We start from the raw sequence: 22349 nt of genomic DNA, 5'->3' as shown, positions 1-22349 counted from the left end.
GCTTCACTACGTTTATAAAACGAACTTCGTCTGGGTCACGTGACTGCTGTGCTTCCGTGTCAGAGGGTGAACGGATGAATCACATGGAAACAGAAATGAGAATAGAAACTAACACGGACAGTTACAGCGCTCGGTAAGACAGGCAAACATAGGTAAGGCTACCTTGTCTTACTGGTGAGTACAGTCTCAGCATGACATGACACTGCCAACTGGCAGCAAACATCACACCTAACATTTAACTTGTAGCTCTAAATCTGAATTCAGACAGGTGTTTTCAAGGTGTTAGTGCAGTGGTTGCCTATGCTGAAGTATCCACGCTCTTTAAATATGATCATAAGATATAAGCTTGTGTATTTGTAACCTTACCAGTAACTTGTTCTCTCTGTTGACCCTCAGCAAAGTTGTGGTTCAAAATGAACCCATCCTCCTGTGACACCTTTGTGGCCCTGCCCCCCTCCACTGAGGGACAGCGCATCATCTTTGGGAAAAACTCTGACAGGCCTTGTGATGAAGTACAGGAGGTGGTGTATTTTCCTGCCAGGGACTACAGTGCAGAGGAGAAGGTTGAGGTAGCTTGTTATGGTCCTCCAACCTTCAGTTTACCTCATTGTGTCTGCTCCTTTGTGAACGAGCCATTAGATAACCATTAACAGCCTTTGCCCTTCTGTCTTGTTTGTCTTGTTAGTGTACATACATAGAGATTGAGCAGGTTGCTCACACTTACGCAGTTGTGTTGAGCAAACCAGCATGGCTGTGGGGGGCAGAGATGGGCGCAAATGAGCATCAAGTGTGTATTGGAAATGAGGCAGTGTGGGGCAGAGAGAGTGCTGATGGTGACGAGGCTCTTCTCGGCATGGATCTTGTCAGGTAAACCCCCCTGCACACACAGTTGTGTGCATTTTCAAGTGTCTGTCACTTGCCAAACTATGCTCATCTTGTGGTGCAAGTGGAAATTTAGTGACATAGTGCCAGCCAGAAATTGTTTCATGTTTTTTTCAGGCTTTTGTCAGTTAAAAATAAATTTGTGAGAAGCACTCATAGACAAAACATAAATCTGTGATGCTGCAATTTCACAGGCTTGGACTTGAGAGGGCTGATACAGCTGAGAAAGCGGTGGATGTTATTACTGAGCTGCTGGAGAAATATGGTCAGGGAGGATCGTGCATGGAGGATGAGTGTGGCTTCACCTACCACAACAGCTTCCTCATCTCTGACAGGAAGGAGGCATGGCTGCTGGAAACGTCAGGGAAGTACTGGGCTGCAGAAAGAGTGGAAAGTAAGAAAGACCTACAGAAAAAGAATATTAAGGAGGGGCACCCGTTTCCTCTGCTTGTGCAAAGGAATGAGTTCAAAAGACACTTTTTTTTTAGCCTGCAGTATTTGAAAACCACAGAAAAACAAAAAACAAAAAGATGGCTTCTTGACAGGTTGTTAGCTTTATATATAGGTCATGGTCAGTAGTAACACAAAGAGTAAAGGAAGGAGCCATGCAATGCAGGAAAGTGAGGAAATTAAATCTGCTCAGTTTGAGCTTTAACTTAACTATAAAGCAGCAGCGGGATGTTTATATTTTAGTAAATAAAGCTTGTTGCTTCCTGAGAAAAAAACACCTGGGGAAGTTTGACGTAGTTCATAGTGTTTCCATTACATAGTTTGTCCACCAGAGGGTGCTGGTATTTTTTTAGCTGTAAAATGTCCTACACCTAATGAATTTTGACTATATCCTGGTCAAAATTCATTGATACCCAAATTTAAATTTTTATTAAATTTAAATTTTCATTGTGCTTTTACATTTTCCCACTTTTTTTGCATTTCAGGGCTACCATCCTTTTGTATTGGTATTACTGCAGTCATGACTAAAGTCAAAAAAGTTAAAACAGCCTCGCAAGAATATGAGGCAGCAGAGTTTTCTAATGACACACTGCACTGCTTAGACTGCTGTTGAGTAAAGGTATTTCATGTATTGGAGCAGTATGTTTTCATTTTGATGGCTAATCATCACATTTTACCCTTCTCTAGGTGGATATCGCAACATTTCAAACCAATATGGCATAACGACTAAGATAGACAAGGAACATGCAGAAATGAGGGAATATGCACAGAGAAAGGGCTGGTGGGACGGAAAGTCTCAGTTCAACTTTGCTACAGTCTACTCCTTTACGACTACAGCCAGAATAGAAGCGTCTGGGAGCCGATACTGTGAGGGGAAGAAGTTGCTGGAAAAGAGCAGCGGTTAGTTAATTCATACTTCACTGTGGAAATGTGGGTCGACTAACGGAAAACATTACATGGCTCCTGTTAATGTACATGTTGTTTTTGTTTGCTGAAGGCCACATCACTGCTGAGACAATGATGGACATACTGAGGGATAAAGATAGTGGCATCAACATGGAAGGCATGTTCATGACTACAGGAAGTATGGTGTCTGTGATTCCCACGGATCCTGCTCTGCCAGGAGTTCACTATTTTACAGCAACACCAGACCCTGAAAGGTAAAGAACTTGATCTCACTCAGCTGATACATCATCCTTTAAATTAATTTTCACTTAAGTTTATGATGCTTTACAAAGTGATTCTTTTGTGTAACAGGTCTGTATACAAGCCATTCATCTTTGTGAAGCACACTAATCCGTTGAAGATGACAACTTCTCCCAGTTATGGTCCAGATGACCCTGTAAAGAAGAAGCCCCGCTTCCAGAGCAAGCCTAACCGCAAACATGAGTTGTTTGTCAAGCATGAACTGGTGGCGGCCATCATTGACTCTTACAAGGTTTAAAATTTTAATTCAAGCATACCTAAATCTGTTATTTATTATAGTGTGGTTACTGTCGGCAGAAAATGTACTATTAAACTATAAAATAACTTTCGATTTTTGGTTTGTTTTCTTCGTCTATAGGACAGAGAAAAGAAGATCACAGAGAGTATGAGGCAGCTGGAAAAGGAGAAGATGACACGGATGGAGAATTTTCTTTCCTTTGGCGTTGAGGAGCCTGATTTATTGGCAAATCTGTTCTCAAGCTCTGTTGAGGAGGAGATGGCTGTGTACAGCAAAAGCTGAGAGGCCTGCAGGTACTAACAGGTCTCCAGGGTGAAAATAGCAGCTTGTGTCTCTGCAATTTGTTTACCTTTGAGTCTGCTACAAGTACAAACATGTTTGCATGACAAATCAGTAAATCAAAACACAACATGACATTAATTACCATCATCGTACAAAAAATGAAGCGGCACAAGATACTGAGACAGTAAAATGTTGCAGAGGATGGACTACAGGAAAATATTTGATTTGTTAATAGAATTCTTTACCAGAAATATGGGACAGAACACATTCATTATGTGATATGTGCTTTTAAAATAAACTGAGATCATAAATATGCAGCTTGGCAGAAATTGTGCCACACGTTGTATTAAAGTATTTTTATGAAAAAAGACCAACAATTGTTTTTACACCATTTTTTTCCAGTGTTGTTGAGTTAATATTAGTAAATACAAATCGTTGCACTTAACAAGGAAAAAAGTTAGCTTTCCAATAAAATTATTATATACCTGAGCAAAATTTACAAGTAAAGGAGGATACTATGACCACCTTCAAGTGTCAAGCATATGCATCAGCAGTCTTAGTTCTGACAGGTATTTAATTGAAGGGTCTTGCCACCACATTCTGCAATGATGATGGTATTTTAAAATGTTCAAAAGGCAGTTTGCTTTTGTTTTTGTTAAATAATAATAAAACATTAATAACAAGGCTGTAGAAATGTGGAGAATACTTTTCTTTTTAACTGGCCGGTTGTTTGTTGAAATGGTGTCTACTGCTCACATAGCCCTGTCAACAGTGTCATCACTGTTCTACATCAGTGTCAAGTCACGATAAGCCGAAGGTAACCAAAGCAACGATGCTTGTGCTTCATGCTACATTACCAGTTAACTAAATGGTGAAACTAACTTGACCATAAGTTAAACTAACTACAAAGAAACTATTAAAAAATGGATGAAGATTTAACCACATCTTCCCTTCTTTCCTTTAGCAAGCGGCTTTGGTTGAAGAATGAAAACACAATCTGAAGTGTCTCAGTGAAACAAAACATTCAGCTTTTGCCTGCACCTCTAATTTGTAACACAAGGATGCCTCTTTATGGATTATTGCTCACATAATGGCATAAAATAAAACTACAGAAAGTTCAAGTGCATACATTTACTGCATAAGAAATCATTCAAGTCTCGTATCACCCCTAAGAATTAGAAATGCCAGTTATTTTTGTTATTCTTGAAAATGCGTGTTTAACGAAAACATCTTAAGTCTTATTTTTGTAGTTTCCGTCCCATCACTTATCAGTTATTTCATCAAGCAGCGTCACTGGAGATGAATGGATGCAACAACATCACTACAACAGTCAATCAGGAACACAGACATTTAAATAAACTACCATTGTTCCATATTTACTTGTAAGACACACTGGCAGATTTTAAAATTGCTAATTATCTGGCTGTGCTAGACATTTGTTATGATTACTAACTGATTAAACTTTAATGCGCTAATGCAGTTTTTCTGCACCGGAGATTACAACTGCCACTTTTGTTACTCCCACTTTCAGTTTCACCTCAAACTGATTTGATATTATGGCTAAACTGGGAGTTTATTGTACATGTATGATCATCTGACAGCTGATGTTCCTGCCCTGATGAACTGCTGTAACATATCTCAGGAATTAACCTAGTAAGTGAAATGTTAAATGTAATACTGCAAAAATAAGACTGAGATGATTTTAAAGATTCCTTTTACAAATTCCTTTTGTTACACATACATGCTGTATGTGTACATTGTTAATTCCCTTTTAAGACCAACTCCCCACAATGCACAGTGCTCTGGCATTTAAGTTTGAAAGTTTCAATTCTGTTGCACTTCTTAACACACCTAACATCGCGGTCAGGTGTGGTCTGTTCCAGCACCCAACTATGATGTTCTGCTGCACAAGAATGTATTTGGAAGGGCTGTGCTGCACAGGGTGTGAACAAGAGCATGGCGCAGCAAACAGAATCTTCAGTCTGGGTGCCTGTGCTCTTTAAAGATCAGTGTTGTTCATCCTGTTAATCAACCTCAGGATACATTTGGCAGGCACTTTTTTATGGACTGAAATGTCATTTACCTTTGGGATTTAACTGTCAACGTTCACCTTTCTGTCTTATACCATGAAGCGGTAATAAAGGAGACTGTCTTCGAAGCTGTATTCCTGCTTGATATGCTGGAGCACACCACCCTGCTGTAACCGTATACCATAGAGTACTGCCTCACCACAGTCCTGAGCCAAGCCCACCTGCTGAAGCCACTCCACAAGTTCACAGCCAAGAAAACAGTCCACCACAGTCCTCTTTCCACACCTGAAAGTCAAAAGAAGAATTCACCCAAAGGTCTATCAGCTTTTCTTGATGGTTAGCCATAAGAAGTAGAAGAGAAGCAGAAAGAGCCCACAGATAAAGCATGGTTTTTGAAGTATTGTGGTTTATGAATGACACATACCAGGAAATATGTTTATTTAAGTTCTCATCAACATCAGAGCAGAGTAGCAGTGAGTACAACTATGTGTTCTCACCTTCTCTTTTTAACAATGTCCTGAAAACACTGGTCCTTGTGATATTTGGTGAACTGGATGCAGGTCATCCTGACATCCTCAGGCAAATCACTCTGCAGCTGCTCTTCTTGCTTCTTTCCATGCCACAGACTGTACAACCTAAAGACCATCCACAAAAACAAATTTAAATGCATCTAGACAGTATACTATATAGTGTATTATATACATAGTGTTTATACACACAGTACATACAGTATATTGTGTATGTATAAACCTTCAAATGGGCTTTAGAGTGTAAGAGTGTCAGAACATAAATATTATTTACCTCTTTTTAAATGGTAATATAATCAAATGCTTGTCCAGCCCAAACAGAGCGAAGGAGATAAAACCCTGGCAACAGAAAACATCTCATGACACAAGTACGATGTGACAACATATGCTCATAATGTTGGTACTTAATGATTTGGAACCTCACTTGTCCATAGTTGGCCACGGCACAGAAGAACTGCAGCTCCAGGTAGAGTCTACCAGGATTACGGTTAAAGAGTAACCACAAGCAGCTGGACAAGTTCTGTCATAACAAGAAATAGCAGGAATTTAAGGGTTGACATATAAAACTAGTAAAACCTGTTGACAGGTCCAGCCTCTAGAACAAGTTGAGTCACATTTACTGCATTAGCATCTGTGACAGAACAAAAAGAACAAAAGTTGCATCTAATTAGTTTTTTCAACATTTTTTAGATTGACAGAAACATAAAACTACATACCACAAGTTTTAATATTTTTTTCAAGTTTCTATTTAGTCTTACTTTAAGGTTTTTATCTCTTATTTAATGGACTGTCTGAATGGGTTTCTATGGAGAAGTCTTCCTTCGATACTGACAGGAGGTGGACATTGCACAGCTCAGCCATTTGTGTCTGATTTGGTTTGTGATACACTAAAAATAATAATGCAGGCAGAACGGTCGACTGCATGTGTACAAGTGAAAGGTGGTAGTTGACTCACAGCAAGCAAGCTGACAGTCAGAAGCAGACATAAGAGCACATGACGGGCCACTTGTCTATCTGTAACCTGTTGGTGCTCTTCCACTTCGACAAGCAGGCAGTCTGTTGATTCACACCTATTCTCGCACTGACCTGAGGGGGGCAGCAGAACACACATTTAAGATATGAATTTTAGAGGAAATCTGTATTTTCTTCATACAAAGGTTACATTATTTTATATTTGCTGTGTGCGTGCTGATATGAATGAAAATAATTGTCACTTGTTTATCAGTACAACACCTGTGGATGTGGTTGGTGTGTTGTTCATATTTGTGCTGATGATCATGTCAGGCATGGGCTGGGGTTGGCCACAGTCACACATGAGGCACGCTGATAACAAAGTGACAAAAGTGAAACTAGTTCTCTGACTATATTACCACAATACTGGCCCTGTTCACACCTAGAAGCAGAGAGTAGATGCAATATGCAAGTACACTATTTCAATAAACTAGGTACTACAATAGTGGAGTGCAATTCAACACATAAGTTTCATATTTCATGTTTTCTACCCATTTGACTCAAAATGCAAATGTGTTAAAAATGAATGTTTTCATGTAACTTAACTTGTGACCAACTTCCTCTTTGTGTTTTTATAAGTTATTGGACAGAACCTATTATGTTCTATTTGTCATTCACTTAGCTTTATTAATATATTTAGAACACTTGTGCAGCTCTATGATACGGAAATCAGTTTATACTGTTTTAACTAAGTATCTTACAAAACACATTCATATGGTGAGAGTTTAAATATTTCTCCTCAGTACTTGCACTACTCGTTTGACTCTATTAGTAGTAGGTGCTCATACTTTTAAAATGACTATGACCATGATTTTTTGCCAACTGTCTCAAGTTACAAACTGCCTCACCCATAATTCAGCTGCCAGATGCAGTACTAATAAGGTACTAAACTTATCAGGACTTTAACTTATAATGCTTCCTCCGGATAATGACATACAACAAGTTTTGTTCCTACTTTTGACATTTCAGTGTTTACTTTGTGATTTTGTAATTACAGAGGCTTTTTATAATGGACATCAGACATAGGTAGCATTGCCTATATGGCAGTTTCTATTTCTGACTTGTAGATAAGGGTCAGTCTTCACTTTGGATTATTGATTGTTCTCTTCCTTTCCTCTCTAACTCAGGTTTTGACAACAAACAAGCCATATTAGATTCTGGAACAGCTTTTATATGCTTCAGTGATTATCATATGCTGAGATTTGAATCACCCAAATTTGTACCTGGCAACTTGCACTTTACTCTGTGTCATCACAGTGAAACCTTTCATTTCGGTTTTCAAGTCTGAGTTATCTATTTACCACAAGCGTACCTCTGTTGAGATCTCCTGATGGGGTGACTGGCTCAACCAGAGTCTGGTTTTCTGGTTCAATTTCAGTCACAAGATTCTCTGCATTGTCAAATGAAGAGTTTCCCTCTTGAGTTTGGTCATTCTGGGCCCAGCTTCCTCTGCTGAGACAAACAAGCGAGCCCCCTCCCAGCAGTATGCTGAGGGAGACTACGACTGTGGTCAGGATTATCTGTCAATATACACAAATACAGTATTCAGACTTTGAAGTACTTCTCAGCTGGTTTCCAGACAGATCCTCAACAGCGGAGAACATGAAAATAATTTCAGTTCATATTGTTACCTGTGGTTTGCCATAAAAGAACGACGAGTCAATCGTGTCAGGCATTTTTTCCCCAATAAGAAGCAACACAGCAGTTACTAAAGCTGGAAACCTGTTAGTATAAAGACAACATTTACAACAAAATCACTGACAGTATCAAAATGTAAAACATAAACCAGCTCAGTGGCACTGCACTAAACCAGGTCAGTGACACTGATGTGCAGCTGAAATGTGCAGGAATGTTTGTTTGATCATTTACATTCAACTTAAGTGTCAGTAACCCAGTGTAAAATCAACCCCATTTCTCCTGAAATATTAGGCAGTATCTGTTTAGGTACATAAATCTAAGCTTGTGCGTCTGTCTAGCGTGTGAATTCTAATTTAGGGCAGGTATTGTGTTTGTGACTCTACCTTTAAGTGGATCAGACAAACAAGTTTAGTTTCATTTCTGTTTTCCTTCTTTTTTGAAGTGACTCACCCCCAGCCTGCAATGACCAACATGCCTGGTGAAACTTTCAGATCCTCAAACCTCTTCATGAGCACAAGTGAGAGTGCTATTAAACCTAGAACGACAAAATATGCAGTACAACATTAGCAATCAAACTTCCTATATTAGTACCCACCTGGGTAATGTAATTCAGTTTACGGTGAGGTTAATGTGAGTGGATGGATGCTTACATACAAAACATACCTGGCCACACATATGAACTGTAGAGTGAGGTACATAATAATGTGAAAGTCAGGACCTGCCCGATGAAGTTTTCTCCCTTCACCACAAAGTTCCACAGGATCATCCCAATGCAAGTTAGAAACTAGAGACCATAACAAATATTGGCATTTGCTGATGTGAAGTTACACTTACAGTTAGATTTCTTTTGTCAGTTTTATTAATGGCTCATAAAATCAATTTAGAGAGTATGTGCGTGTGTACTTACCTGGGCCAAGAAAAGGTTGACAGTAAACATGTGAGGCAGCTTCTTGAATTTCTTACTTAAAAACATGACAGCAGTTGTCCACACCTGTCCGAGAAAACACAGAATTTTCAAATTTTTCATGTTTACCAACACAGCACTTTTGCACAGATGCTAAATACAACTAATATGTAACTTTGTTGGCTGGTTGTTCAAAATAAAAGCAAATTATTGGTTGAATTATTCAAGACAATGACATGTAAGAAGCAGAAACACATGTTCAGTTACTACTGAAACTTTCATTGCTTATAGACGGGTTCCTTAAACAATGTACTGAAAAGTAAATGAGGAAGTGAGTCTGTAAGTCAGCCAACCATTTGCTCACACATCCTGTATATGATGGAGCTTTTTCATTTTCACCATCCACAGTCATACAAACATCCAAAAAGAAACCATATTTTTGTATTTTCTAGGTACTTGTCTCATGAAGCAACAACAGAAACTGTCAATATTGAATTGTGCATTGTCAGGGAAAGTATGTTAACTGACTGGGGAAAGTATAGTTCGGCAGGCCAAACTGCTTTCTTTTATGAGTTGAAACACTGTCTAACGAATGATTCATGAAGCTATTTTGACATCACACTTTACCCCGGTTTCCACATACCGAGATAAAACAAAATAAACAAAAGAATCAGATGATATAAAGTCAGTTATATATGATTTTCCCACAACAAGGCTATCACTAGGAGGTGGCTAGATGTGACTCACCAGAGCAACTAAGCTCACTATGCTTATGTTAAAGCTGACATTCTGCAGTGAATTCATCAAAAGCTGAGGATCCATCCCAGGGATTGTAAGTAACCAGGCAGAAACATACATTATTGGAGCTGAGAGAAAAGTGCTGATCACCATGCCAGAGGTCACCTGTTTGGAAGGAGAATAAAAAAATATGTACAGTGAGTTAGAAAGAAAACACAAAGGTACAATATTTGAATGGCAGACAGAACTTTGGTGCAGAGATCTAAACAACTCACAACTTCTAGCTCCGCATTATAATAGACAGCATAGATAGCCACGCTTGGTGCAGTAGGAAACACGCCGTAAAGAAAGGCATAATTGGAGAGGCTTGAGTGGTTCGAAGAGCTGGTGTTGCTACTGTCCAACAGATCCACCATGTCCTTACAAATCAGGGGCATTAGCAACCTGAAAGTCAAATCAAAAAGACTGGTGTCATGTACCATTATTTGACAGATTAGTTAACACTAAAATACAATACATACAATAGCCATTATTATGCTGCACGCTTCTTGAGACCTGTTAACATGTCATCCATTTGGTAAAAGGCTTGTGGTTTGAGAAAGGTCTGAGTCACCTAACCTGTCAGCACAAAATAAGCCCTAACCTGCTGACTCTCTCCACACTCCTACACCATGTCTCATTATAAAATTGCAAGGTCATCTGATGACACAAAGTCCACCAGGTGCAGTGAAGACATTAGTGTTTTCCACTCACAGTTTTGCGGTAATGAGTAGTATCAGTGTAACAACTGTGGATCTGGTCAATTTCCTCAACTGGCCCACCATCGACAGACCCAAGTAGAACAGAGCTGCTCCCCCGAAAGAATTGGCCAAGCCATCCACAAATTCAGCCATGAAGGCAGGAATTGTCTGGTGCAGGACAAAGTGGGCGATGATGCCAATGACAACCATAAATACCATAGGGTTCTTTAAGACCTGTAAAACCACAAGTCCCATGATCAGAAATTTGCTCTGCTGATGGTTTTCCTGATCCTTCCACTTCTGGATCTCACAGAAGGCAAAGCCGATGGGATTTAGGAGCATCAGGGACACAGGTGCAACCAGGTAGATGTACTGGAGGTACTCTGGATATGTGCTCTGGTAAAGTGCTTCAACTGTGGATAAAGGATAAAAACAAATGGTTCAGTATGTTGAGGAGTAGTGCAACTGCAGTCAAGAAAGTCAAGAACAGAAATTAAGACCTGCAGTCTGAGGAGCTGACTCAGAAGATTTTATATTTTGATAAGAGCTTGAGAAGAGTAGTAGAATCCTAAGCATCTGTAAAAGCATGTAAATGGACTATAAACACAAACATTTTTTCTTCAGAAGTTGACAACTGGGCCAGTTAGTCCAGTTTTGGTGGGTGTTTCGTGCACACGTCTCCATTTAAACCACAGTGTACACATAAGTATTCTTATGTTCATGCAGAACCCTGAGCGTGAGAACAAAATAACAAAACCCACTATGGTGAAATGATCACACTCATTAGGAACAGCAGTTCAATGCAATGTTGACAAAAAGGGCCCCAACACAGTGCTATCCAATTCAGTGTACTAAGCAAGTTTACAGTATAACAAGGGGATAATTATACTTTTGGCCCGATGGATGGGCAAGCATTAAGGCAGCAGTGAATGAAAGGCACAGTGGGTGGCAGGCTTAAAGGCATTACACTTACCTATAGGATATCCCAAAGCAAAGTCATTACTTTGTGTGGCAAATATTGAGAATATCCCGGCTTTACTATAGCGACTCTCTGGACTGGCAACAATCAGTGTGAGGACGCAGACCATGAAAAACACAGACACTTTGGCAATGAGGATGCTCCAGAGGAATGGCCAGATGACATTACCAAAGTCCAGCAGTACCATATTCTTAAACAGGAGCGCTGGGAGGGCAAATTTGGACACAAAATTCCCCATTCCTTTGGCCTGGGTGGGGGTGATGATGTTCGCCCTCCCAGCGATGTACCCACACAGAATTATGCCAAAGCACTCCAAGAGAGCCGGGAAGAGCTTGTCAATGGTCATGGTGGAGGAGAGAGCAGAGGAGCCCAGGGTCTCCTCCTCATATGAAAAGTTGAAGTTGGTGGTTCTGCCCGGTGTCTGCATCGTGCCGACAGCTGTGCTGCCTGGTTTGTGTGGTCATGTTAATGTCACGGCCGTCACTGCGAGACACTTCCAGGCTCTAAAAGACAAGAAAATACCGTTGAAGGAGTCGTTAAAATAGTTACACCCGCTTCAAGTGTTTGGTGTTCAAAGGTAACCAGATAACAGGTTTCTTCAAACGCAGCGCCACACGCGTCAGTTAACCGAAACATCATCACATGGTTGAAATGACTCCTTTTGGAGAGGCTGTAAAGTTTCGACCGTTTAGCCAACAAGCATAGCATTTCAGTACATTTATATATAAGTCACTCTCACCTCTCTGACAGCTGCTGTGCCCTCTAATGTGCCGTGTGTCAACCGTCCACCGGCACGAGCAGCTAAGAGTTAGCCAGCTAGCTAACGTTAAGCTGTTGAAACGAGGGCCACCATGTCGTCGACAGACATTAAACCCAACTAATAACGATACGTTCAGTCCACTGTTACAAAGCTGTTCACAAGACTCTGCCCTAAGTGTTCACATGTCGTGTTACAAACCTGTTACGTTAAGTCCCACCCAGCAACTTCCATAATCCCTGATTTCTCAACACAACTTCACCAATCACGTCTTCCACACGAGGGAGGGAGGCGGAGCTGCCTACATCTACCTACATCTGCCTGTTTCAGCGTTCAGTCAGTGAGAAAATCTAAGTTTTGTTATGAGCCAGAATCAGATATGCGTTAGTACCGTTTGAACAGGCGTCCTCCGGAAGTCGCAGCGTCGCCTCGCCTCCGCCTAGTCTCTCTCCCTGTGTTTGTTTGTCCTCTCCTAGACGCGTTAATTCTGTACTTGGAACATGTCCTCCCAGACAATATTCTTCATCAGTGTTATGAAAACAAAACATGATGAAAAATAATGTCTTATAATGTTCTAAAAACTTTTAACTTAACATATACAGTGTCCAGATTTTTTTGCAGATTTAAATGTGGATTTATATTTTCTGCAAATTATTTTGCCAACATGGAGGGGTGCTTCAAATCAATCTCCACACTGAGAAGAGAAATACTGACTGAAATACATGTCAGAGGTAAAAGTGCAAAGGTAGAAATGTGTATGTGCATTTGAATGTCAGAGAGGTTTGGTTAAGAAAATTATGAAACAGTCCATTGGGAAAGAGTGGTGAACACATAAAGAAGGGTATAGTTGGAGAGGCTTCAGTGCTTCAGAAAGCTGGTGGTGTAAAATTATCTTAGCCAGAATATCAGCCTATTACACAGTAATTCCACTATTAGGCTTTATGTATGTTTATATCATAGCTAAATAAATTTCAGCATCTACTAGTAGATGTTTGTGATATCTAAAAATATGATACAAAACTGGTCAGTCTGCCATTGTCACATACTGTATGTCAAGAAAGAGGTCAAAAGGGATTCGGCATCATATAAACTAATCAGGACTGTATTTCAGTCAAATCAGTAACCTTGAAAATGGACAAGGCCTTTTTATTAAGTTGTTCCCTATAAGCATGACAAAGAAAACGACACAATATTCCAAAAAGTTAGACTTCTAGATAGACTAAATTGCACACATATATTCCTTAAAAAAGAAAAACAACATCAAATATGTCATAAAATATGCTGGAGTATACTGTGCACAAAATGTTCTTGTACACATACAAAAAAAAAAAGGAACCATTCTTCAAACACCAAAAAGCAAACAGACTTCCTCAAGCCTTAGTGTAGACCAGTCCTTCTCAAATAATGTCTTCTTCTTCCTGGGTTGGGCGCGTAACAGAAAATAATTGAGAAGCACTGGTGTAGACTGTGAAGGCTGCAGGACAGCATACTGTAGCTTAAAAAAAAACATGTTTCACATTTAGCAACAAACTGGTCATCTGAGAAGTTAAAATGTTAAATCATGAGGCATGAGCCTTCAGAGCATGCTCAGCTCAATGAGACGGCCTGCGAACACGCCTAATGTGCCGATGAGACACACAGCCATGAAGACACACAGCAGAATATGATCCAACACCATGGCCACAAACTTCCACTCTTCAGCAGCCTGGAAAGAACAGGGATAATATGTCACACACACAAAAAGCACAACTCATTAAAGAACCATAATAGAGACACTTTCTGTGTGAGACAGATTACATTGTTGGATTCCTCATCTGATTTCATGGTTTCTGCGATGTACTTGACTCCTTCAATGGCACTTCGGACATCAGGATTCTTGGTGATGGGCGACTGGTAGGGCACAGCAGAAGTCTGGTTGCCAGAGATGTCTGATATGTCAAAATCTGTGCCATAGATGCTTTTATTCTGTTTCTCTTTGCCAGGGCGCTTCATTGTTGAAAAGAACATGATGTTGGGAATGGTTTCAATGAAAACCTGCCATAAAAAGAGAAAGGATAAGCACTGTGTCAAAGAGTATACAACGTCAGAGCAGTTACATTAAATCAAAACAAAGATATTCTGTCTCTGCACCACTAGATGGCAATGTAATGCAGGGAAAAAAAGATTAAGAATAGTTTTCCAAAGCTTGCCAAGCTTGGAAATGTGATGGATTCATTTCTCGTTGCTCAGATCAACTATCAAAATGATAGTCATCGTTCTCTTCCTCTCTGCTCTGGTCCTCACCTTGCGGACCCAGTCTGGCATTGTGTGAGTGCTTGGGGAGCGGTGGTGGGTGTTGATGACAATGACAGTGATGATGATGGAGGCAATGACGAAGACCATGGTGAAGAGCATATACTTCCCAATGAGTGGTACAGCGCTGGAGGTAGAAGGGATCAGTTCCACAATGACCAGCAGGAACACAGTCAGAGACAGCAAGACGGAGATGCTGAGAGTCATCTTCTCACCTGGAAGACACAACAAACCATCTTCACTGCTCCTACTGACTTTTTAACTTATCTAAAAATCTCGTGCAATATACAGCTGCATAACAAATGTTTGTGATCGATCAGCATTTACACCGGTGGTTCCTAGCCTGGAGATCTGGACCCAATGAGACATCTGCAGAGAAAAACACTTGAAAAAACAATGTCACCTCACACGATCTTCATCAGTAGATGAACTGTGCTCACATGAAAGTTTCAAAAGACCTACTGAGAAGGCCTTGACATGAGCTTCTTTTACACAGGTGTTTTCAAGGTCACAAACTAACTTTTAAACTCAGAAAAAACATTTTTGACAAACAACGATGTTTACTTTTTCAGAACTTCCCTTGATCTATTTCTTTAGTTTAAAAAAATGGATGATATTACCCATTGAGCATAACAATCACAATACGTTTAAAACAAAAACAGTTTTTCAGTTGAACTGGTCACAACTTAATTTTGACATGTCACAGGGCAAAAGAGTTGGAAATTTGTAAATTTAGACTACAACTTCTGACCCACATACCGAATAGCTGATAAGACATTTCTTATCAGTAAAATTTCAGTTAACATGTCCACATACAATAACATACTCTGTGTTTCTTAAAGACACCAGCCCTTTAAAGAACCTGCCGATGTAATCGTGAAAGTGGAGTCGAAAATGCAGAACAGCCACATTAAACAGTGTGTTGACTTGCAACACCTTCAACATGCAGTCTTATCACATTGCCACAAGGGAGAGCTGTCTCTATGAGCCTGGTTTCTAAGAGTCCAATTCATGAGCCCTTTCCCAGTCATCCAATAAGGAGTCCACCTCTGGTGTTTACACAGCAACACAATAACTGCACTGTTCACCCACACAGGCAAATCATATTCAAAGAGTGAGAGGCAGCTTTTTTTTTTTGTCTAAGACCAACAATAGAACAGATTCTGACACCATTTCACACAAGTAAAAGGCAAGACATGTTGTTTTTGTTGCTCAGTAAGAGCGGTTATCCCTGAGAGAGTATCTTTTGGCACCAGTCTCTCCTTCAGCTTCACACTATCCTGTCAGCAGCCATATCAGAAACAGGGATCAAGTGATGTATTATACATTAAAGCAAAGGCCTGCTCTCAGACATGACAGCACAGAGGGACCCTGGGTAATGAGGCAGACCTACACACTGGGAACACGGCCAGATGTGCACACAAGCGGTGCAGTTCCTGTAGCAGCCAATGTAGGGGCACCTCAGACTGACAAGCCGCATTAAACACAAGGATTTGTCCAACATGATGTTTGTTAATATCATGAAAACATAGATAACAAGGATAACTTAGCCATAATATGAACTGGCTTAGATATGTACTCTTTTTGACAATTTGCTTGACAAGTTCTTCACTACTTTCTAATACACATATACAGTGAGTGAAGTTGTACACAAGTGTAAAAATGACTATTTGCAGTTTTATGGTGGGTTATGTGCTGGACTAATTTTTAACCAGGTGCAGTGACCTCTTGGAGTCTTGTCATCATGGTAAAGTTTCCAGGCAACCAACACTGACGCAAGTGAACCAGGTAGTGAGATTTACACGTGCTTGTAGTGGATTTTGTTACCCTGACCAGTTAAGCAGTTTCCCTGTTTTTAGTCTAAGCTAACTGCCTGCTGGCTGAGGTAAAATGGACGACGATCTTAATGAACTGGAAAACAGAGAAGAATGTTGCAGTATGGGTAACTGGCTGAGAGAGTATGAGATTAACTAGCAATGGCTGCAGCTTATACAGACTTGTGCATACTGCAAAATTATTCAGTGATTGTGAACTCTGCATCTTTTATGTCATACTGACATACTGACTGTCACTACTGACTGATAAGTGAAAGGACTGAAAGGACATAATGTTGAATCATTAAGTCTATCTCCATACCAGAGTCTGTAGGAAGATAGAAGACAAGGCCAGTCAGGAAGGAGAAGAGCATGCAGGGGATGATGACGTTGACGATGAAGTACAGTGGGAGCCGCAGCATGAGAAAGTGATAGGTGATGTCCAGGTAAGGGGTGTCTGGGCAGCAGGCATAGTACACCCAGTGCTTCCAGCCACGGAAATCCTTCATCACCCACTCTCCACTTTCCATAAAGTGACTCAGATCAGGGCGGTCACTGTCCTGGTGAAGAGAAGCAGTAAACAGGGTGAGTGAAGACTTATTTTTAATTTAAATTCTTACATATTTCTGTTACATTTTTCACTTTTATCATTTCTGTTTTCCATGTGCATTTGCTTCATATTGTTTCACTGTTTATATCTGTACTGTTTTATTATTAACTTGTACTTTGAATCACACTGATCTGTATGTAAAATGCTAAACACTAAGAATATGTAACATGTCAAGTGTTGAGCTTTTGAGTTGGTGGAACAGAGCCAGGCTAGCTCTTTCCACACTTTATGCTAAGCTAAACTAATGGGCTGCTGTATTTAGCTTCATGCTTAACTGACATGAGAGTGGTATCAGTCTTTTCATCTAACTCTAAGCAAGAATGAGAATATGTGTATTCCCCAAAATGTAGACCTGTTACATTCAAATAATGGAATTACAGGATTGACGACGACCAAGTTTCCATCATAGGTCCAGGTACCCAGCTTCATACTGCAGTTCTGAAGGTCAAAGGGGAAATGCAGCACAATGATTTCACAGTAGCTCTTGAAGATGGCAGGAGGGTTCCATGTGATCATTCCAGTGTACTCTAACAGCACTTTGGTCTCATGAACGATGGCAAAGTCACCATCAGCACTGCGGGCACAGACAAACACAGGCAGCATCAACATGGGAGATAATAAGTTAAATGTTAACGTAGGGGGACATCAGTGCCTGAGGACAGGTTACTGCTGCTGTCGCACAGCCCAGCCAACCAGCGATCAGGCTGGCACAAGTTGTTGAGGCAGTGGAGCTGGTTGTTAGGGAAAAACAGCAGTGTGTAAGATGCAGCATATGGTGTGGGGAAAGGAAGGGGGGGGGCAGGGGCTGCAATACAGAGGCCAGATTTAGCCTGATGAAATCTGAGCTTTCACACGCTCCTTACTGGAGCATAGGAAAGTGTGATTCAAAACATCACTGACAGGTGTGGCGATTGTTTCTAGAGGTCTGGATGCTTTAGGTCACGTAAATCTTTTCATAATGAAAAATTAAAGATAAAAGGATTCTTTTTTAAAGAAAGGGACATGACATGGATCAAATATAGCCTGAAAACATACTTGTTGTAGAGAACCAGATCAGGCCGCCAAATGTCAGTGGAGGGAACTCTGATCTTTTTGATGCCACCATAATCCTCAGGGTTCCACTGCAAGTTCACATCTTTCCATTGCTGAAAAAAACAGATCAGGACAACACAAACGAAGTATGTCAATAATGACAACCATTGTTTATGTTTTATTTACGCAAACATGTAAATGTGAGCAGAAAACATCATGCAGACTGTGATACAACATTTTCAAGGTGGTGACACAATTTGTAGAGATAAATATATAAAAACAGTTTCATTCCATCCCACCTAAGCTCATTATTGTGGTCAGTCCAGACGTTTGCCTTTATGTTCACCTATTTGTTTATATTTCATATATAATTTATAGCTAAAAGCATAATTACGTATTTTTATTCTTCCCTTTCAAACTCATTTCAATTATTACATTATTGATGCTTTCTAACATGATGGGGTGTGTTCTATTATATCACAAAAAAATATATATGTATATGTATATGTTTATGTATATAATACGTAAATCTAATCAAACCTGTTTTAGTCTCACGTTGCTGCTGACGATCTGGTTGACCTCATCCTGTGGATCCAGATAAATGCATTTAGACAGTTGATGACAGTGAATCTTAATGAAGGTGGGGTGATAGCGTGTGACATGAGATCTCACCACACTGATGAGCTGGATGAGCTGAAGGCCTACGGTAACAACCACCGGGTCCTTGAAGTGATTGACAGGACGGACAACCTTATTGTAACCGGTGAAGAGAGTTTTAACTAGTTTTGTCTCATCAGAGGAGGCCCAGGCTGCACCTAAAACAAACAAGCCATTATGGATACAGGATTGTAGTTGTTTACTAGTAATTCACTTACATTGGAAGCATTCAGACAGTAATATGATTTCGGGAGGTTAGTTTTTTTTGGGGGGGGGGGGGGGGGGGGGGGGGGCTTACGTGTGACTCTTGACTCTTCAAGGTGCCTCTTCAGTCTGTTGGAAAATATTTATGTTGTGCCAAAGTTGGATGTTCCTTTAAGAACATCTGACACTTGAGGTGAGTTCATTCAATATGAGCTAAAAATAGATGTGACAACTGTCATACTATAGGTGTAAGATGTTTGTGAATATATGTGTGTACTATGGCCTATGTTGTTTTTTTAAGCAGACTGAAACTGACAAACTTTTGCATGGTGTGTGTGTATAGTATGTGTGTGTGTGTGTGTGTGTGTGTGTGTGTGTGTGTGTGTGTGTGTGTGTCTGTGTCTGTGTCTGTGTCTGTGTCTCTGTGTGGTTAACCTCTGAGAATTCTGGGCTACATGAATGCTATTATATAAGTTCCTAGGCTATATAGCAGAGATGATAAAACTGCATTCAAGCTCATGGGCACAGTCCTGTAGGCCTGTGATGAAAACATATCGTATATATTTGGCAATACTCCATTTAAACATGTGATGGCATGGGGTGGGCGGGGGGATGGGGGCCCTTAATAGAAATATTCTTATTCTATTTCTGCAGCATATCTGTCGCGAGCCAGAGCAGGATCCCCTTTCATTTTTCAGCTGACCTTGAAATGAAGGTCATTTTACAGCAATGTGTTACTTGAATGGTTGAATGATTCTCAAGACATTCAACTCTAAACTAAGCAATTGCCTGAACATAATTATGTAGGTGACTTCATGTGGTGACAAACAGACAAAAGTTTGGAAAGCAAAATGAAAACAGCACAAGTGCCCCTGTCAATCAAAGAGCTGGTTGCACAAATTTAAATTTGCTCATTAGTTTTGTTGTTTGAATTGGATCAGCTTGCACTGACCTGGGAGCAATTTCATTAAACGTAATTAATGCAGACTTGGTTTAGAACTTTCTTTTCAGCTTTTTCTAACTTTGGTTTGGTTGAAACTTTGAAAAGTTCAGTCAAGAAAAAAGGCACATATTTCCACAAGCAACCACCACACTCTCTCTGAAGTTTTAAAGTAAATTCTCTTTTGAAATAAGTTCTTACCTGCTAGAATGACTAGATGAAAAGTGAAAAATATAGTATTCATTCTTGTCATTAAACCCAGGCATCCAAAACCAAGATCCAACTTCAACACGCTGCCCGTTGACCACTTGAGAATTAAAAAGGTTTGACCCACCTAAAACATTCTTTCAGCACTGGCAACTCACTTACTATACAACCTCCAGGCTCTCCACTGGCAGCCTTGTTGTTATTGTCTGACAGCGGATGTGAGTGACTGGCTGCCAATGCTTGTCATTTGAGAGGGCCACATTCTTTGTCATGTGTTATAAGATCAACATGCCAGAGTAATCCACCACTGAAATATCCCATCGTGAACTTGGCCACCCACAACCTCAGGGTTCAAAGACACAACACATGCTTGCTGCCCTCAGTTTTTTTTTTATATCAGTGATAAACTATTAATGCAGCCTTGAAACCTGCATGTACACGTCCATTTTAATGGACAGTATTTGTCAGCAATTCTAGCTTTTCCTACGACAACATTTTAGACTACTATAACTGTGTTTTACTACGCTGTCATTTGTTATTATTTATACTGTAAAATCCAATGCAGTTACAGCCTTTAAATGTGAATGATAAATGTTTATCTTATTTAATTTGAAATTATTCTCACAGTGCTCTTCAAATCCAATTGCCCACCGAAAAACTAAATAATAAAATGATCTTAGGTAACTCAGATTGTCAAACAGCCTTGTGTTTCCTGGGGGCCAGGTGTTACACCCATGTCTCCCATCTTTGCTCTGCTGTACCCCACCCTATCAGGCCTGTGATGGGTCAGGCAACTCAATTTCCTCACATCCCCAATCCGTTCAATCAGCCAGTCACTCAACCACAAGCCTCATTCATCTCACTTAGGGACAAATGACCATTTTGGCAATGTCTGAATTAAGAGAGATTCGTCTCAACCCTCCCCCCTCTCACTCACCAGTCACTCTGGCCACCTGAATTTACACCATGTAAGCACCGCTTTGCCTTTCTCAGAGTCTGTTGTGTCACATGTGACAAACCATCATTGTATCTGCCCAGTCAAGCTCAACCCAGGCGGACACTTTTGGTGCTCTGTCCAGTGTTCATTACAACACTTTGAAGTCTCACACTGTGATTCCAGCCTCTGGAGGACTTTAAGCTGTTTGTTTGTATCTGCTCTGTAAGTGATTAAATGTTCATTGAATCTGAATGAAAGCGTCTATGTAATATCTTCAGGGGGTGGATGAAAACTGGACAACATACTGGATGTTTATGCCTCAATGAAGATTAAGAGGATTAGAGATTTCATAGAGGAGATTATGATGCGTGTTGAATTCTACATTTTATATGATGTTCCAACATAAATATCGAAATACTGAGCACTGGGCATTATTCCTTGGGTGAGAAAATCTTATGTTTTCATTGTTTTAAATTATAACTATATATGTGGTTTCAGTGTTGCTAAATTAGTATTTTGGAAATATTTGTTTCAAATGTTTGTTTCATGTGAATACAAATAAATTATTACTATACCAAACCTTAGCTGGCAATTAAACACAATAAACCTTTCAATTTTTAATACTTCACAATATTTCAACATTTGAAAATGTATTCGGGTCAGCTGTTTGCAGGGAGGAAAGCATTACCATCCAGTCAACAGACAAAAGGTCAGTTATCTCATGGATCACAGCCTTTCAAATTTAGTCTCATTACTGTGAATAAGGCACATTTACCACACAATACATTTTGCAGACCTTACTCTAGCATGGCGTTATCACAGCATCTGACTGAGCAATAGAAAGCTCGAAAGCTTTATTGGTATGGTTTACATCCTTTCACAGTGAATACATAATGTAGATGAAGGTATGATATATTTAAAAATCACTGATAATGGCGGGAGACGCTAATCGGTTGGATGAAAATCCAATTTTACCACACAATCACCAGAGACAAGTCTGAATTCAGCTTACATTAACTCAGTGCGGTGTGGTCACAAAACCCAAGTGATTAAATGTCAAAAAGCAATTGCTTCTCAGATGCTCTGTGGGGAAAATTGAGGCACAAAAACCTAAACACAGGAAGTGGCTAAGCGTGAAGCTATAGACAACAGGACATTAAAAAAAACATGGATGTCTGTCCATAGTAATCCAATCTAAATTCTTATGTACACTTCACATTCACTGAAGAAAAATTGGGATTTATCATAAAATGTGGTATATAATAAACATACTA

The 22349-nt window shown here is 40.0% G+C and overlaps 3 protein-coding genes across 6 annotated transcripts; 1 reads left to right on the top strand and 2 right to left on the bottom strand.

The window, feature by feature from the left end:
- The first annotated feature begins 29 nt into the window (after positions 1 to 29).
- Positions 30 to 3745, top strand: scrn3 (secernin 3). 3 transcript variants are annotated; one of them, XM_041056942.1, is made up of 8 exons: positions 30 to 152; positions 397 to 569; positions 686 to 867; positions 1077 to 1276; positions 2020 to 2232; positions 2330 to 2492; positions 2590 to 2770; positions 2897 to 3745. In XM_041056942.1, exons 2-8 carry the CDS (start codon positions 414 to 416, stop codon positions 3056 to 3058), a joined length of 1257 nt encoding a protein of 418 aa, XP_040912876.1. In that variant the 5' UTR covers positions 30 to 152; positions 397 to 413; the 3' UTR covers positions 3059 to 3745. The 3 variants fall into 3 exon arrangements, with proteins under 3 accessions (XP_040912876.1, XP_040912875.1, XP_040912877.1); XM_041056941.1 differs by having other exon boundaries at positions 54 to 174; XM_041056943.1 differs by having other exon boundaries at positions 78 to 133.
- Positions 3746 to 4612: 867 nt separating this feature from the next.
- Positions 4613 to 12705, bottom strand: gpr155a (G protein-coupled receptor 155a). Of its 2 annotated transcripts, none has more exons than XM_041056940.1 (16): positions 12584 to 12705; positions 11620 to 12128; positions 10660 to 11059; positions 10182 to 10350; positions 9916 to 10071; positions 9172 to 9255; positions 8928 to 9048; positions 8715 to 8799; positions 8258 to 8348; positions 7939 to 8146; positions 6849 to 6938; positions 6571 to 6701; positions 6040 to 6135; positions 5890 to 5954; positions 5586 to 5723; positions 4613 to 5373 (listed from the first exon to the last, which is right to left on the bottom strand). In XM_041056940.1, exons 2-16 carry the CDS (start codon positions 12050 to 12052, stop codon positions 5178 to 5180), a joined length of 2463 nt encoding a protein of 820 aa, XP_040912874.1. In that variant the 5' UTR covers positions 12053 to 12128; positions 12584 to 12705; the 3' UTR covers positions 4613 to 5177. The 2 variants fall into 2 exon arrangements, with proteins under 2 accessions (XP_040912874.1, XP_040912872.1); XM_041056938.1 differs by lacking the exon at positions 12584 to 12705 and adding an exon at positions 12365 to 12573.
- Positions 12706 to 13512: 807 nt separating this feature from the next.
- On the bottom strand, positions 13513 to 20308 carry LOC121194306 (acetylcholine receptor subunit alpha-like). The gene is made up of 9 exons (XM_041057101.1): positions 20133 to 20308; positions 18803 to 18945; positions 18671 to 18715; positions 18134 to 18243; positions 17477 to 17672; positions 16811 to 17048; positions 14666 to 14889; positions 14180 to 14416; positions 13513 to 14087 (listed from the first exon to the last, which is right to left on the bottom strand). Exons 1-9 carry the CDS (start codon positions 20182 to 20184, stop codon positions 13959 to 13961), a joined length of 1374 nt encoding a protein of 457 aa, XP_040913035.1. The 5' UTR covers positions 20185 to 20308; the 3' UTR covers positions 13513 to 13958.
- Between the last annotated feature and the right edge of the window lie 2041 nt (positions 20309 to 22349).

The sequence above is a fragment of the Toxotes jaculatrix genome, chromosome 15 (assembly GCF_017976425.1).
Source record: "Toxotes jaculatrix isolate fToxJac2 chromosome 15, fToxJac2.pri, whole genome shotgun sequence".
NCBI classification, from domain to species: domain Eukaryota; kingdom Metazoa; phylum Chordata; class Actinopteri; family Toxotidae; genus Toxotes; species Toxotes jaculatrix.
This window is presented reverse-complemented; position numbering and strand designations above follow the sequence as displayed.

Bases quoted from the DNA above. Each gene is read 5' to 3' on its own strand.
- LOC121194306 (XM_041057101.1), bottom strand. From the start codon at position 20,184: ATGACAAGAATGAATACTATATTTTTCACTTTTCATCTAGTCATTCTA. The intron at 17,049-17,476 runs GTAATTCCATTA...TCTCTTCACCAG, and splicing joins ACTTGGTCGTCGTCAATCCT to GACAGTGACCGCCCTGATCT. The intron at 14,417-14,665 runs GTGAGGACCAGA...TTTTTATGGCAG, and splicing joins TGCCAGACTGGGTCCGCAAG to GTTTTCATTGAAACCATTCC.
- gpr155a (XM_041056940.1), bottom strand. From the start codon at position 12,052: ATGCAGACACCGGGCAGAACCACCAACTTCAACTTTTCATATGAGGAG. The intron at 10,072-10,181 runs GTGAGTTGTTTA...CCTTCCAAACAG, and splicing joins ATAATGCGGAGCTAGAAGTT to GTGACCTCTGGCATGGTGAT. The intron at 9,256-9,915 runs GTGAGTCACATC...TTTCTCGGACAG, and splicing joins TAGTGAGCTTAGTTGCTCTG to GTGTGGACAACTGCTGTCAT.
- scrn3 (XM_041056942.1), top strand. From the start codon at position 414: ATGAACCCATCCTCCTGTGACACCTTTGTGGCCCTGCCCCCCTCCACT. The intron at 570-685 runs GTAGCTTGTTAT...TTGTCTTGTTAG, and splicing joins GTGCAGAGGAGAAGGTTGAG to TGTACATACATAGAGATTGA. The intron at 2,233-2,329 runs GTTAGTTAATTC...TGTTTGCTGAAG, and splicing joins GTTGCTGGAAAAGAGCAGCG to GCCACATCACTGCTGAGACA.